We start from the raw sequence: 17362 nt of genomic DNA, 5'->3' as shown, positions 1-17362 counted from the left end.
GGGCAGGGCGCAACTTATCAAGATGGGTACGGTATAAATGCCCATCAGAGTCTAATTGAAGTGTTACGGTGAAATCATCACCTATATCCTTTACCCTATATGGTCCTTTCCAGGCTAGATGCTTGTCACCCTTGAACGATTTTCTGGGATTAAAGTACCAGACAAACTGTCCTGGTTTCAAGGCTTGATATTTTAACGTTGATGGTTCATATTGTTTTTTCTGTATCCGCTGAGCTAATCGAAGCTGGTCACGAGCAATGCTATATGCTTTATGAAATCTATCCTCCAGGTTCCTGATGTAGGTAGGAACAGATTCCCGAGATTCCGATGGTTTGGAATATAAGAGATCAAGAGGAGTCTTCATCTCACGGGCAGTCAACATAAAATGTGGCGTTTCCCCAGTGCTACTGTGGACCGAGGACCTATATGCCATCAAGAACATTGGTAGCATCACATCCCAGTTGCCAACAGATTCCTTGTGATCGTATACATATGTTTTCATCATAGACTTCAAGATCTTGTTAAAATTCTCGACAAGGCCATTGCTTTTTGGATTATATGGGGTGGTCAAACTCCTATCAATCCCCAATTTCTTGAGTAGTGAGTCATACAGCTGGGACACAAACTGTGGGCCTCTGTCGCTGTGCAAAATATACATGCAACCGAACCGTGAAATGAGTTCGCTAACAATGGCATTACATACTTCTGTTGTCTCCAATGTCCTGAGAGGGGCAGCCTCCACCCATTTTGTAAAAGTATCCTCCATGGTTAAGACGTACTGGAAGCCTCTAGGCGTCTGCTTCAACGGTCCGATGATGTCAACACATACCCGCTCAAAGGCCTCCCCAAAGAGCTGTTGGGTCAAAGGTACCCTCTTCTTCTTATGCGGATACTTCATAACATTGCACGCGTCACAATGTGAAACATACCTGGCAACATCTCTTCTCCAGCCAACCCAATAAAATTTAGCCTTTACACGCTCCGCAGTTTTCAAAGTTCCTAAGTGTCCGGAACAAGGATCAGAATGTAGTTTCGCCATAATAGACTGCTTTAGTGTGCGCGGCACGACAAGCTGAATTCTCATTGGTCTATCTGGGATGTCCAATTTGCGACATAAGATTCCATTATCCACAAACAAGTGCCTCCAGTGTTGCCTAAGGGTTTTAACACTGAGGCTCTCGCCTGAGATACATCTATAATTTGGATAATCTGATCCACTCAACTTGAGCTGAAGGATTGGAGCTATATCAGGGTCGGATATTTGTAGATTGTGCATTCCTGACAGTGGAACGAGGTGATCGACCTCTGGGACCAGGTTGGGGTCAGACGGGTCAGCAGGTCTGTGTTGTTTCACCATGGCTTCAAGGGCCTGAGCTCGGGTAGTTACAGCACAGCTCATCATAAGCCTATCGACCTCTTCCTCCACTGACTCATCTGTATGTAGCGTATGTTCACATGGTGGAACATCTACAGATTCTTTGATACGGAATCTTCTTGGTTTGCCCCTGGACATGCTTGTATCTATCCCTGGGTCTATCTCATCGGTCCGTCCACATTGTTGACAGAAAAGTCTACTCATTGCATCAGCATTTGCATGGTGACGTCCGGGTCTGTGTATCACATCAAACGTAAACTGTGACATAAATAACTGCCATCGTTGTATCTGTTCCTGAGCATCTGTTAGGGTTAACATATGGCTTACCGCAGCATTATCTGTCCTGATCAAAAACCGTTGACCATATAAGTATGGTTTGAAGTGCTGTACAGCCTTGATTACCCCTAAAAATTCCCGCTTGGTGATACAGTAACGTCTCTCGGAATCAGAAAGCAGATGTGAGAAATATCCTAAAACAGCCTCTTTACCATCTTGAACTTGACTAAGAACTCCGCCAACTCCCGTGTTGGAGGCATCCGTGTCGAGGATGAAATTACCCTTGGTGACATCCGGGTAGGACAGGAGAGGTGCACTAGTGAGTGCTGCTTTTAGTCGCTTGAACGAGTTTTCATGATCCAGTGTCCAAATAAGTGGACTGTCCATCTTCAAAATGTTGTATAAAGGCGCCGCAATGTCACTCATGTTTCTTATGAATTTACGATAGTAACCTACCAGTCCCAGAAAACGCTTTACTTCCGTTCTTAGTTTATTCCGAGGTACAGAAGCTAACGAGGGCCACGACTGAACAGCTGTTATCTTGTTGGTCAGTGGCTCAATCCCTTGTGGAGAGAGTTGATGTCCGAGATACTCGAGACTAGTTTGAAAAAGGAGGCACTTTCCAGGCTTCATTTTAAGCTTAGCTTTATGGAGACGTTCTAATACGCACTCTAAGTTATGCATAGTCTCTTGGAACGTTTTTCCATACACTAAGATGTCATCCAGGTAGAGGATGCATTTCTCCCATTGTAAACCCCTGAGCACACACTCCATGAGGCGCTCAAATGTACGTGGAGCATTACATAAGCCAAATGGTAGAACTTTAAATTGAAATAACCCCTCCTTGGTTAGAAAAGCTGTTTTTTCGCGGTCCTGTTTCGATTTTAGTGGCACTTGCCAATATCCCGCCTGGAGGTCTAAAGAGCAGAAGTAGTTACTGCCGTGGAGTGAGTCAATGCACTCGTCAAATCTTGGGATCGGGTAACCATCCACTTTTGTTACAGAGTTGAGCTTGCGAAAGTCAACACAGAATCTACTCGTCCCGTCCTTCTTCCTTACAATAACAGGGGCACTCGCCCATGGGCCATTGGCTTCCTCCATAACATCTCTCTGTAAGCCGTCCTGAACCGCAGCTCGGATTTCTCTTTCCTTCTGGTAACCTTGCCTTCGGAGCGGCAGTCGAAAAGGCCGTGCATCCCCAGTATCTATCTCATGACTCACTATATCCGTAGATCCAATATCAGTTGGTGATGAAGAAAAAGTAGGGCCATACCTCAGAAGAAGTGACGCTAACTGGTGTTTTTGTTCCACATCCAAAGAAGCACTTGATTTCTTATACAGATCAATCAGATGTTCAGGCATATCCTCTTCTAGCTCCTCCAGAGTTCTCACGGAAAAACAATCCATGGAGCTCTGGGGAGTAGATTCTGATGAAGTCGTCTCAGATTCCATTCCCATATCATGTTCCAAATTTTCGGAATGTTGATCTGCCTCAGCCACTGCTGCCGGAAAAGCATAGCCAAGTAGCACTCCCTTTGGTAAGGTAATCGTTTCCGCCGTAGGATTGAAAAGTTGGATAGGTGTATGCCGCTGTTTCCTAGATTGTACAGTTACAGATTTGGCAGGCAAGATGTTATGCTCCTGCACAAAATATATGCTTGGTTCCACTACTACCTCCTGTTTTGCACGGAAAGGACTATTTAACTTTGCTGATAAGACAATCTCAGCACCCGGAGATAAAGTAACAGGCCTAAGAATACAAACCGAATGAGGTAGTAAGTTGTGTTTGACGTCATTTATGGGATATTCCTTTCCATTAAAAACATAAGTGCCACTACCAAACTTCAGATCACAATTGAATCTTGACATGAAATCTGTGCCCCATATTCCGTCCATACAATCCATATCCACTACTGTCATGGCGAAAGTAAACTTCATATCGTGTATCCGAACTGGCATGGAAACCTTTCCCCGAATCCTCATAGTTGATTTACCATCTGCCATAGTTACAGCCTCATCGCAACCTGTAAGTGGTGGTCTGTATTTCCGGGGTATCTTGAAATAGGCCCGCGACGAAAGGAAAGTCGACACTGAGCCAGTGTCCAACAAAAAACAAGTAGGTAGGCCATTCAGATATGTAGTCAAATATGCTCTATAAAGATTGGAACCAAAAGAAGCAACATTTCGAGTTGGACGGCCATGCCCTGGTGCTTCCGGATCAGGGACATGGCCTACTGGTTTGACGACGTAGTCACATCTGTTCCTGAAGGCTGACCAACATCTCTAGCAGCTCTGATCTGTGCATCCATGTGGCGCTTTACATACGGGCATTCCCGCCACAGATGATCTGCAGAGTTGCAGATATTGCATCGTCGCTCATCTGAAGAAAACCGGCGATCATTCTGGTTGTATCGGCCTCTGCCAGCCCCACGACCACGTCCGCGACCACGAGACGGGAAATTCTCTCCATTTCGAGATGGATACGACGCCTTCGGTCCATTGTTGTTAGCGTCTGGGCCCAAAGCCGCAACAACCGGAGTGTCAGCTGGAACAGAAGACACCGACTGATTGGTAGAGAGTAAGTGACTCTCATAAGACTTTGCATGGTCCAAAATTTCAGCGAGGGGTCTGTCTTTGCAGGCATATAGCTTATCACCTAAGGGGGTGTCGCGCAGAGCCAGGTAGAATTCCAAACCAAGATCTGGTTTAAGGGTGCCGTATGCACGCTTGGAATAAAGACTTAGCCTAAAAGAGAGGTCGTCCAGAGTCTCCCCTTCCTCTCTCCTCGTATCGCGAAGTTTTGTCATCCACAGGGAACGTTCCCCGACATAATGCTTCTCAAGAGCCTTGACAAGGGAGTCAAATGTCACCTGTATGCCTTGTAAGTCCATGTTGGCTAGAACCTTGGCAGCCTTGCCTTCAAGTTTCTCACGGAGGCCGGTCAATTTTTCCTCCTTGGTCCAAGCCACGGTAATAGCATTAAAATTGGCAATGTAGGCCTCAAAATCAGTTTTCGTGTCATCAAAAGCAGGAATTTTTGGGCGTCGCCTTTTAACAAACGATTCATCCTTGCCGCCAAAAGAACAATTAGAATAATTATTTACCACAGGTGGTGGGGCAGTGGTGTCCACAGCATCATAGAAGTTATCTAATACTGGCATTGTAGTAGATGGGCGAGTGGGAGTCATTGCGACTGGGTGGGGTTGAAGTGATGGCGATGCAGTTAACTCATCCTGTCGAGGTACGGCCTGAGGTAACTGTCGAAAATGCTCTTTACTCTGATGTACATCAGCAAAGGTAACATGTGATGCTGTCTGTGGAGTAGGTACCGTCGCTACGGAAACAGGGTTGTCTGCAGAGTGTGACTGAAAAACTGGTGGCAATTGTGCATAGCCGGTATACATGTTACCAGCTGCTGCGTCGCTCCGAGGTGTTGACGTTCGCTGGTAAGGTGCAGCTGCATAGGTCTCCTCCATGGGTACCTGTTCATAGGATGTCCTGTTCCCTATTGCTGCTATACTCACTGAAAGGGCCGAAAAAACATCTACCAGTTTCTTCCTTATAGTTCCCAACAGCCCTAAAGCAGGTGGAGCAATCATCCTAGGTCCATCCTCACCATTGAGATCCCGCTGTCGCTGTATCACAGGAACCACGCCAGGAAGCTGTCGATGTCGTAGTCGCATACCCTCCTGCATAGCCGGTACATCCTCCTGCACATCCTCGTACACCTCTACATCCTCGCCATCTTGATCTGCCATGGTTGTGCTATATTATCAGACCCAAGTCTGCAACACACACAGTCTAATGATAAACAAAATAAGAGCCTACCTGTGCAACTGTAACAGATGTCGGCAGGCAGACATGCAGCCCAGTCATTTACCAGTATCACAACCTTACATTCATAATACTCTTACCACCATCCACAATACACCGTACACACAACCATGATCATTCCCTGAAGAAGAAAATATAGCTGGTTGTACCGTAATATGACAATGCAAAAATATTATCGAGCTGTGTAAAAATTTAGTTCTTACTTAAGTGGTTCATTCCAATGTCACTTTCTAAACAAAAATAATAAGAATACTTTCATGAATTTCTTCAAATTTACAACGGATGCAGAAAATGTTCAAAATGACTTCAAATATTATCAATCAAACCAAACCAGTCCACAATGATGAAATATCAGTATCGATGCAGCTCCATCAGTCATTAGTTGTGCTGTAGTCGTCTCACTCGCCTCATCCCGAGAAGCACAGCTTGCCGCATGCTGAAGTTATACAGGGATAGTCCCTCCTGAGACGTGAAATGAATGGCATCACCCGACAGCCGGTCCTGTAGATTAACCAACACCGAGCGATCGTGTTTAAACGGAATGATACGACGATTGTCAGCGAGGGCTGACCGGACTGCAAAATTGAAGCGTTCCCTCCTCTGAGAAAAATCTGGTGCAACGTGAAGACCACGTCGAGATTGCCGTCTATCCACTACCAAACACAAGACCACTGCTGATACACGATACACATCGACCAATTCCTGAGCAAATTCCACTAGTTGCCTGGCCAGATATTCAGGTGAAAAATTGTGGGCGTCTACCAAATCGTTAGTACCCAGTTCAATAACAACAAGGTCCGGAGGTTTGGCCACTATAAATGTACGAATAAATGCACGCCCTTCAGAGTCGATCTTTAAACCACCACGGCCACAAATTTGAACATACTCTCGGGGAACTCCAAGATAAGGACCAAAGTTAAAAGAAGTGCCTACCCACCGAGGCAAACCATGAAAGTTAATCATATATTCCTTGTAGCGGCGAACAAACGAATGTCCTACTACGAGCACATGCATGGTAGACACAGCGTCATGTTATCGCAATCACTGTACATTACACATAGCCAGAGCATGTATGTGTATCGTATAACATACTACATAGGACGCTGCGTGAGGACATCCATTTCAAAGACAAAGTTCCAGCCACCTAGAAAATGTAGGGGCCTATAAATATCGAAATCGTTCAGGTGAAATTCATTATTATCATCATCCAGGTCGAGTTTAAGCCGAGGGTCGCCAGATGTGCGGTATTTCCCAGCTTTGGGCCTCGCAACAAAAGGGAAATCACACGTGTTTTGAGTTCACAAAACGGTACTACTTTTATTTACCAGCTCACCAAACTGGTGTCACAACGTATTGCCAGAGGGCAGCACCAACACGTGCTGTTCTGGCGTCCCAGATATGATACACCACGTACAGGTAAGGCCTCAACCTTATCCTTTATATGGTCAAACCAATTCGTAGGCTGGACCCACAAATGACGCCTGAGCCACTTGGTCTGAGCAGCCTCTCTGGCCTTTAAGTCCAAGTTATCCATGGCTGCATCCTGGGCCAACAGGATGGAAGCCTGGATCTTATCCATTCCCAGCAGAGGGCGAACCTTAGAGGCGTAGTTATCAAGCCTCTGCCCCAGTGTGGTGTCTAAGTCCTCCACTAGATGATCCAGGAACTGCATCAACCATGACTGTGACACTGTAGCAGAAATACCCAAAGCTGCACCTTCTCAATGCGTCTAAGGCGCTGGTCTAGAATATTGGACTCCTTAGAAAGTTTGACCTTAGCCTTGTTGAACTTCACATCACTGCGGCGCAACTCCTGTTCTAGTTCACCGTCTAGGTCCCCAGCCATGAGAAAGGTGTTATAATCATCCTCCGCCAGCTTATATCTAGCCGCTACCACTTTTTTTTATTGTGGGAGCTTTGCCATGTCTTTATATTTCCAGACAGAATCAACCGTCTCTCTGTGTTCCTTGGACATAGGAAGATGAGCTGCCGTGCGCTTAGCCTTGACGCGGGAAGATTTTATCGTTGCCTTAGTTTCTGGCTCCACAGATCCACCTGAGATATGGAGCTTCTCAATGGCCTCTTGAACCAGGGCCACATACTGTTGGTTTAAAGCCACTTCCGACACGGATAACACGTCGTTGACCTCCGCTGTGTCCCCATCTAACACCTCCCCTTTGTCTTCAGGGTCTCTGCTAGGGTCTCGCCGCGCTTTCTTTCCTTGGAGGCCCACCATACTCACCGAGTCAGCCGGGTCAACATAATCTAAGGGCCGCTTGCCTAGGCCCTTGAAACGCCTCGATGAAGCAACAGACTCAGGGTCCACTTAAGAATCCTGATCGACAGTGATCACATTATCCGGGAGGGCAGACCTACCAGCCTGTGCACCAGTTGCGGTCATAACCTCCTCCCCCTTTCCAGAATCTGGATTACTATAGCCAGAGGCAGAGCGAAGGCAGAGTCCCGCAAACATACCTGAGCTCCTCTGTGAAAACCTGGAAATGATCCATCGTAAAAAACTGTTGCTGGGGAAAGGCAGGGGAGGCCCCAGAAAGAGCGGTATAAGAGCCTACCTGTTGTTGTGCCTGTGAGTGCATAAACGTGTCACGGCGCTGTACATCTTGCAGTACATTTACACTATCATCCTCGTGTTCCACTTCGTCATGACAGTCACTAGTCAGAGAGCCAACTCTGACCATGCTGACATCTTCCTGATGACGATGAGGGGTGGCAGCTTTGTCGGGGCCGACCAACTTTGCTGAACTCTTCGCCCTGTCGGGGCCAACCGACGACGAAGAGTCCCCGTTACGAGCCTAAGATCTCGAAGCATGGGCACCGCCATTAATGAGATTCTCTTGCCAGGCGTGAGCCGCGAGGCGGCCCATATCCGAACATAGAGAACAACGATGAGTGCGAGTTCTGCACTTAAAACAGATCGAGTGCGGGTCATCCTCCCAGAGCCGATGTTTACCGCAATCCTTACACCAGCATACAACCCTACTCCGAGACCGGGATCGATCGCGATCACGATTCTTGGAAGAATGAGCCCGATTTTTGCTGACGTCCGCCATGACCAGGAAGTCCGCACGAAAACGTCGCCGAAAAAAGTGCGTCAAACAAGACCAAATCGCACAGAAAAAGGGAAAACGACACATGAAGATAAAAGTCTCCTGAATGGTATCACACACGAAAAATATGAACACTTTCCGAAACAGAAGAAAATAACAGCAATGAAATCCGAGGTATCTGAAAAACACACACTTAACAGCGAGTGTTTTAAGGAAAACTGGTGTGCGCATGCGCGGACCGGGGACCGGTCATTGTGTGCAGTGGGGAGCATTCAGTTTTTATTAAAGCAGTGAAGAGAGGTGATTAAGGAACAACCCAAAAGTAACCAGCACAGGGAAGTATGGAGCGAGAAAGAATGAGAAAGTGTGCCACTATCGGTGAAATTTTAGAGTTTGACCTCTGTTACCTTGAAGTAGGTGAGATCCACCTAACTTTTTGTCGAAAAGTAAAGCTGCCTAGTAGGTGCCTACATACCAAATTTAAAGACCATAGGACAAATAATGACAAAATGTGCCACTATTAATGGAATTTTAGAGTTTGACCTCTGTGACCTTAAAAAGAAGGTCAAATCGAAAACCCGTATAATAAGTAATGTCCCATTGCTAGAAGTACATCCCATAAAAATTTGAGCAAAATCCGTTATTAAGGGAGTAATTGCATTTTTTCTCTTTTTACATAACGCCCCCTAGTGGCCAAACCAGGAACAATATGGGGCCGGAATTTAGTCTCTCGAGTAGCGGTCACCCAGGGGTATATGTGTATGAAGTTTGAAGCAAATTGCACAAAAAGTTCCAAAATGAGCCAAGTGCGATGATTACGATTAACTTTGACCTCTGTGACCTTGAAAAGTAGGTCAAATCAAAAACCCTGAGGATATGTGATGTCCCCCTGCTAGAAGTACCTCCCATAAAAATTTGAGCAAAATCCGCCCATTATTAAGGGAGTTATTGCATTTTTTTCTGTTTTTACATGTACATATAGAGTCCTGAGATAGCGCCCCCACCATTGTTCGCCACAGTTTTGGCACTTTCGACCGTGTATTTAGCGTTATCATGATTGGGGGACGATTTTCATTCGCGCCATTGCGCGTTATAGAGTGAGCAAGGAATCGAGTAAGCCCCGTCATACGACGGGGATATAATAATAAGTGTACATGTAATAACTCACTCTTTATTGTGAGTCGTAAGACAACATGTGTGTACATGAATAAAATCAATTATAATGGAAAATCAATTGAAACTCCACTCTAGGTCATTGAATGCACTGGGCTAAAACGTGTTGGAAGGACAGGGGGTTTGGGGGCTCCCCCATTGTATGCGTGAGTTTACTAGCACTTGCACTTTACATATTAGGCCTATGCTATCATTACGCCAACTGAATGACAGGCAGTGCAATCAATTGACTCTCAAGCAGTCAATCAATGAATCATCTTGATCATGAAGATGAACAACTCATGAACGCACAAGATCGAGGCAGCTCATGAACTCGATGCTCGCACTGATGAATACTATGCATGCATGATCTGAATACCTAACGCAACGCCAATGGAGAAGAAAGCGTGTCCGGTATAGGCCTACGTCAACAAACACCTGTACTGTGGATCGCTGAATCTATAACGACCGGCAACTGCTTAGTTTTCGATAGAAACCATTCAAGTATCAAGTCCCTACAATGACTATACCTAACTCTTATGATGTTAATCTAATCTAGGGATTTTTATAGCCTAAATATTCCGAAAATTGCATATTAATCAGGGGTCGAAATGAGTCAAATACATGTTCTTACCTCGATCGTCAAGCGAAAGTCTGAAAGTAGTTCCGGCAATACACATACTATACACACGTTGATTTTTGACAGTCTGTATTCGTGCGTTTCCGGAGTTTCCGAAGACTTCCGATGTGCTTCCGACGACATCCGAAAGCTCGCCGAAGACAGACGAAGATGACATCAAATGGCATGTGTGCATGTGCCCGATACCATGATTCAACGTGCGATATGTCTCAGGTCTGTCCTATATCATCCAAGTGACGGGCGGACCTGAAGTCTCAATGGGAAAATACCTGAGAATTCCCGATGACGTGATACTATAAACCAATAACAGAGCGTGAGGACGTACTTGTCATCATGATTGACAGGCATGACCACATTAGCTAGCAACATGTGCGATTCTAAAAATAACCATCTGAAATCAATACGCGGTACAAAGATTACAAACTTTTTAGAAATAAAAAATCTGTATTATTAAATTCTTGGTAGCATAGATGGACGATGAGTCAGATTGATTAGGTCAGTGGTGCAATACGGTAATTAGGTACGCAAGTGGAACCCGTGGAGTCTAGACTCTACAGAACTATATTGTGCAAGCAAAGATGCTGTTCGGCTCAGACAATGTTTACAAAATACATCCTGACTGACATCGCTCAGTACCACTTTATCAACTCTCTGCTTCAGGCAGAGAGTTAAAAATGATGTCAATTCAAAATAAATTTATCATTTTTAGTCATGGGTGGACTTTATTCCTTTGTATTATGTAAATAAACATTCGCCTATAATCATGCTAACCAATCATGGCACATTACCACACCAGGTGATTAAATGACAGGGCCTGTAGTTCAACTGTTTTTTTTGTTATAGTCTGTTTGTTATAACACCGAGTAGACTTCCTGCTCTCGATTTGAAATGCAACAAGGATTTGACTCCCTTAAATCACCTCTAAAATCCCAACCATAAGAGATCCATAGAGGTGAATTTCATCTCTAGGCATAGTATAGGCTTGTAGCATCATTGAACCAATTTGCCATGATTGGATCAAATATGAACTACTTTTAAAAACTGGAGGGAAGGAATGGTGAAAAATATGCCTGGCCGCAAGGCCAAAAAGAGGGGTGCGGTGGGTGTCCCCCCGAATTATATATAACAGTGGCTTTCACTCACTAAGGACAATGTATTACGAAAACAAAAATGTGTCAGAAGGAACTATGGATGGTCCTAACAAGGAGGATTTGGGGGGGGTTTCCCCTCCATTCTACTGGGTAAAAACGTTACGCTATCGTAGGGGGGGGTTCGGGGGTGCTCCCTCGAACTTAGGGGGGCGCACTAAGTCCTTGACTTTTCATATTACAAAATATCTCATAACCGTCAATATAATATTAAACCTAATATGCCCATGATGAAATCAATTCTCGAATCCTTTCACTTCACAGCGACACCTTCAGCCAAAAAGTGGAGTTGATGGATGAGGTAGAATATATGAAAATGAATACATCAACCTCAAATCCAAGTGGCCAACTCATGCTATCTCATGCAAGAATGTGAACCCGGGTCGTGAACTACCAAGTAAACAAACCTGTCTAAAAACCAACATGTACTTTTCCAGAAATAAACAGAGCTCAAGCAATGAACTGACTATTAAAGAAAACAAACATACCTGGTGAATCAACTTGTATTTGTCCCTGTTAGTTTGTCGTTATTTCTAGCACTTTTCTCGAGGAAATACAGTGAAATCAAACAATGAAATGGCCAGGGCCATTGTGCTCACCTCATGTGGAGGAAAGATGGATAAAGAGCATGGTATTGTGTCATGTAGTGTTAGGTTTGATGTAGGTCCAAGTAATTACAATTTCCCCAAAATGGCCAATTTACAGTACATTCGACCTCTGTGACCTTGAAAAGTAGGTCAAATCAAAGAAGACCCGGGTGACACATTGAATGGTTGTAAGAATTAGATGTACCTATGATATAAAATTGGTGCCAATCGGGCAAGTAATACTAGGAATAATGGCATTTTGAAGAATTTAGGATTTGGCCCCCTCCCTGGAGGCCAAACGGCAAATCAGATCGCACCAAACTTCGGTACCCGAGACCACCTGACCAAGGGGTACATGTGTACTTAATTTGTGATCAATAGTCATTGCAGATAAGAAACATGCCATAGTTACGGCCTGACGGCCAATTTACGCCATTTGACCTCTGTGACCTTGACAAGAAGGTCAAATTAAAAACCTGTGTGACATATACTGTATGGTGGTTAGATGTACCCATGATATCAAATTGGTGGCAATCGGGCAAGAAGTTAAGGAATAATCACATTTTTAAGGTTTTTGGATTTTGCCCCCTGGTGGTCAAGTGGTGAATCATATTGGACCAAACTTCAGTCCCTGAGATTACCTGACTAAGGGGTAAATGTGTACCAAATTTGGGATCAATAGTCATTGCAGTTTAGAAACGTGCCATCGTTACATCCTAACGGCCAATTTACACCATTTGACCTCTGTGACCTTGAAAAGGAGGTCAAATCAAAAACCCGGTGGATATATGATGCACCTTTGCTAGAAGTACCTACCATATTTTTTTCAAAATTTCCCGACTACTATTAAGGGAGATATTGCATATTTTCACTTTTAACATTTGGCCCCCTGGTGGCCAAACCATGAAACGAATCGGACCGAAACTTGGTCTCCAAGGTGTCATTACATAAGGGTACATGTGTACCAAGTTTCAACTCAATAGCTCTAACAGTTACGAAACGTGCCCTGCTAACGGACGACGGACGACGACGACGACGACGACGACGACGACGACGACGACGACGACGACGGACGACGGACGCCACGGTATGGGATAAGCTCACCTCTGCTAAGAGGTGAGCTAAAAACTAGAGGCACCGCGTTTGCTGGCAAACGCTAGTATATCCGCACTAACGTGAAATCAGGTTACTGGTAGTATTATGGAATGGAATAGAATAGTAAAGAAGGATGCTGATGATTGGAGTGGCTTGTATTGTTATTTTGGGTAGTCTATATAAACGTGCACACCAAATATGAAATGTCCAGGTGAACTCGTTCAGAATGCAGAGAGGCCACAAGGCATTATCAAGTTTTACAACAAAATGACCGCCAGTCGGCCAACTTCAATGCGAAATCAGCCATTATCTAACTTCGCCTTGATATTCACCCCATGCACGTGCACACTAAATATGAAATGCCTAGGCGAACTCGTTCAGAATGTAGAGAGGTCACACGGCATTTGCAAGTTTTACAAGAAAATGGCCAACAGTCGGCCATCTTGAGTGCGAAATCAGCCATTATCAAACTTGGCCTTGATATTCACCCGATACTTGTGCACACCAAATATGAAATGTCTAGGCGAATTCGTTCAGAATGTAGAGAGGTCACAAGGGATTTGGAAGTTTTACAACAAAATGAACACCAGTCGGCCATCTTGAGTGCGAAATCAGCCATTATCAAACTTGGCCTTGATATTCACCCGATACACGTGCACACCAAATATGAAATGTCGAGGCGAACTCGTTCAGAATGTAGAGAGGTCACAAGAGTGCGACATAGAGACGGCCAGACGGTCGGACGGACAATCCTGATAAAAACAATATATCCGCACTTTCTCCGAAAGTGCGGATATAATAATCACCCAGAAAGCTTTATTGACTCTCCATTGATGTTGAATAAAATCAGCTTCTGATATTTTTATTGGCATCTTGAAGATTTTGGTGGATTTTACAAAGCTGTCCTCTCTAGGAAAAGTATTCTAAATGGGCAGCCATTTGTGCGCAGGGATGGCAGGGAATTCAAATTCAAATTACACAATCATTCAGTGGCCACTAATGCCACCGTGTAGTGCAAATCAGTACTAATTTAATTTTTCTTTTCATCTTGGTATCCAATCCTTTTCAGAAATTGGCAAATTGGATTTATTTGAATTTTCGGGGCTGAGATCACAGAAATCGCAAAACCGCTTATTTCGCCATGAAGTTATGTCCGAGCAGGTCAATTCTTTTGAGTAGAATAGAGGATCCCTTGGGTTATAAAACCTTCTAGCTCAAATAGAAATGAAGCCTGCCACCTATGGATGACTGAGCAAACTTTGACCTATGTGACCTTGAAAACTAGGTCAAATCAAAAACCTGTATGATATATGATGTATCCTTCCTTGATAGGAGTACCTACAAAATAATTTCATGAAAATCCGACCAAAATCACAGGTCCTATAGCATGTTTTATGTTTTTGCATTTCGCCCCCTGGTGGACAAACCAAGAACAACTTTGGAACCAAATTTAGTGTGAATTGCCCTAGGGCCCAAGTTTTAAATCCAGACCTCAAGCAGTTACAAAATGTGCCGTGCTAACACAAGCCGCCAGTGGACGACGACGACAATGACGGATGCCACGTCATCGTTAAGGCTCACTGGCATTTATCAGTCGTGTTGGATTATGGTGAACTTGCCTGTAAAGTACGTACCTGAACTAGTACACAAGGCAAATAGTGTGCCCTTCAAAGCCACCAGTTTGGCCAAGCAACTCAATATCTCCATAGGGAAAATCTCACAGAATGTCACACCATCATCTGTGCTGATGCAGAGAGTACCAGGAGCTAGAATATTGAAATGAGAAAGCAATTTAAAGGTGATGTCAATTTTATGCCATTTAACATCTCTGAAAGTGAAAAGTAGGTCAAATCAGAAACCTATGTGACATATAATACCACATGGTGATTAGATGTACCCATGATACCAGATTAGCAGCAAGTAGTTAAGCAATAATCACATTTTTATGTTTGTCTGATTTGGCTCCCTGGTGGCCAAGTTGTGAATCAGATTGAACCGAACTTTGGCTCCTGAGATTGACTGACTATAGCGTAGTGTACATGTGAGAAATGTGCCATAGTTATAGCCAAACAACCAATTTATGCCATATGACCTTTGCAACCTCGAAAACCGGTATGACATGTGATAATGTATCCTTGCTTGGAGTACATATCATGAAAATATTATTCAAAACAAGGAACTAATAAGAGAGATATTCCACTTTTTACCTTTTCAGTCTGGGACGCTAGTGGCAAATTCAAGAATCATGTAGGAAGGAATTTCAGTGTCTGAGGTTTCTGACCAAGAGGGTCATGTGTACTAAGTTTCAAATTCATAACTTTAAAGTTACGGCACCTCATGATGGTTCACGACTTCAAAGAAGGCCTAAGATAAACATCATGTCAAGCTGGCTTGTGGCTGTGACTGATGACCCATTTAGAGAGTGAATATTCATCTTTGTAGATTGCCTGTGTCCTCCCATTCTGAGCTATACTCTGTTTCTATATTCATTAACATTCATCAACTTTTGATTCCGTTCTGTTTTCAACTTCTGTTGTGAGATCAACTACGGAACGTCTTTGTTTCTACGTCCTTTGTGAGTTAACCCTTTCAGTGCTGAGGCCAAAGTTGAGGGCATTTCCCAAAGAAGATAAGCTTGACCCTTTCACTGCCAGTAGCTTCTAATTTTTAGCTACCTCACCTGCCGGTAGGTTTCTTTGTTTTAACATGATTTTGAGTATGGATATTTCTCCACCCTGCAGAGAGAAAGCCTCTGGAGATTGAGCAAAACAATGTATATAAAAGTTGTTCAGTGTTGCCTACTCTTCAAAATGGGACCATAATTTGCCCTAATTTGCATACCGCCGTCTTGAATTTATAATGAGGACGACAATTTTTTGGAAAAAACTATGTAATTGGCAAAACATGAAGAGGTACAGCTGAATAAAACCTTTTTGATCATAGAAATCTCTCTTTGCTTTCTTTCTTATCATTGAGAACCCTGATATTTGCTATTTTCTTCATGAAAAAGGTGAAAAAACACTTTTGAGGAGGGTTAGCATGGTTAGGAAATAACATTGAAATTTCATTGAAAAAATGTTGAGATTTCATGTTTTGACATGTTCAATCTCTGACTTCATAAAACATACAAGGGACCTTTTTGGCCCTAAAATGCTGATCCCTCTTTGTCCATGGCATAATTAGTGCTTATCATCACTTCAATCATAGAAATAATTGTATGAGGGGTTAGCATGGTTCAGGGTTTAGTATAATGACAGAAAGAATATAGAAAATATCAGGGTCCGCACATTTGAGTCCAATAGATCACTATCCCAAGAACTCAGTCACCTTATCAACAGATACAACAGACTGTCAGTGTCAATGCCTGTAGTTCAGCTGTGTGTGATAAGTCTCAAAACAATCCTTGGGTGGTTTGCACAACGGTACATTACATTGCTTACAATAGAAAGTGCAGACTGTACAATCAGGCTTGTACTTTTTGTCCTCGTTTTCAGCGAGGAAGTGTTGACCAGTCAGCCTAGCCAATGGGTGTTAACCAGAGGTACGGTTCCGCCTCCTCTCCAAATTGTCAGGGTTTTTCAGATTTTCTGTCAGACTGTCAATCACAAAATGGCGAAATTTTCGCGACTGCTTTTATTCGTTTGGATTGGCCAAGTTATAACAAATCAATCCATTTATCAGTGCAAGTTCAATTGAAAAGTGCCAAATCACTTGATACCACTTCCTACATTTGCGTTCATAAGAATGGTAAGACCTTAGCTGGTCTGCCTTGTCGACACCACCCATATATCGGTTATATTCGCACACAGCCTCTGGCTTATGAACCACGCGTGCCTCATCAGGAGCTGCCCTACGCTTGCGGACTTCTTTCTCAACAATTCGACTGCCATGTATTGTGGATAGCATTCTAACAGTTCCATTGTCCTGCCAATAGACACACAGCATACCCTCCTTGGTAAAGAAGATAGGGTCCTCTCCTTTCTTCAGTGCGACACGAGGATACCGAGCGGCGGCATCAGCGCGTCTGCCCCGTGCTGCAGGTTGGATAGCAAGAGGATTGCCCACCCTGTTACTCCAAAGTGTGCCATAAGTACCTGTCCTTCTGCCCTTTAGTTCAAAGAACAAGGTTGTAGAAGAGTACAAGTTATCACAAAACAAATAATAACCACGGTCTAAGTAGTCTGGGGT

At 43.9% G+C, this 17362-nt stretch overlaps 1 protein-coding gene across 4 annotated transcripts in view; it reads right to left on the bottom strand.

Annotated features, from left to right (window-relative positions):
- LOC135494139 (uncharacterized) overlaps positions 1 to 17362 on the bottom strand; it is a 231908-nt gene that overhangs the window by 65263 nt on the left and 149283 nt on the right. For all 4 annotated transcript variants that reach the window (XM_064781942.1, XM_064781941.1, XM_064781943.1 and 1 more), the window contains one exon: positions 14809 to 14940. In XM_064781942.1, coding sequence (XP_064638012.1) covers positions 14809 to 14940 — 132 coding nt within the window. The remainder of the gene's footprint in view (positions 1 to 14808; positions 14941 to 17362) is intronic.

Source organism: Lineus longissimus, chromosome 9 (genome assembly GCF_910592395.1).
Source record: "Lineus longissimus chromosome 9, tnLinLong1.2, whole genome shotgun sequence".
NCBI lineage: Eukaryota > Metazoa > Nemertea > Pilidiophora > Heteronemertea > Lineidae > Lineus > Lineus longissimus.
This window is presented reverse-complemented; position numbering and strand designations above follow the sequence as displayed.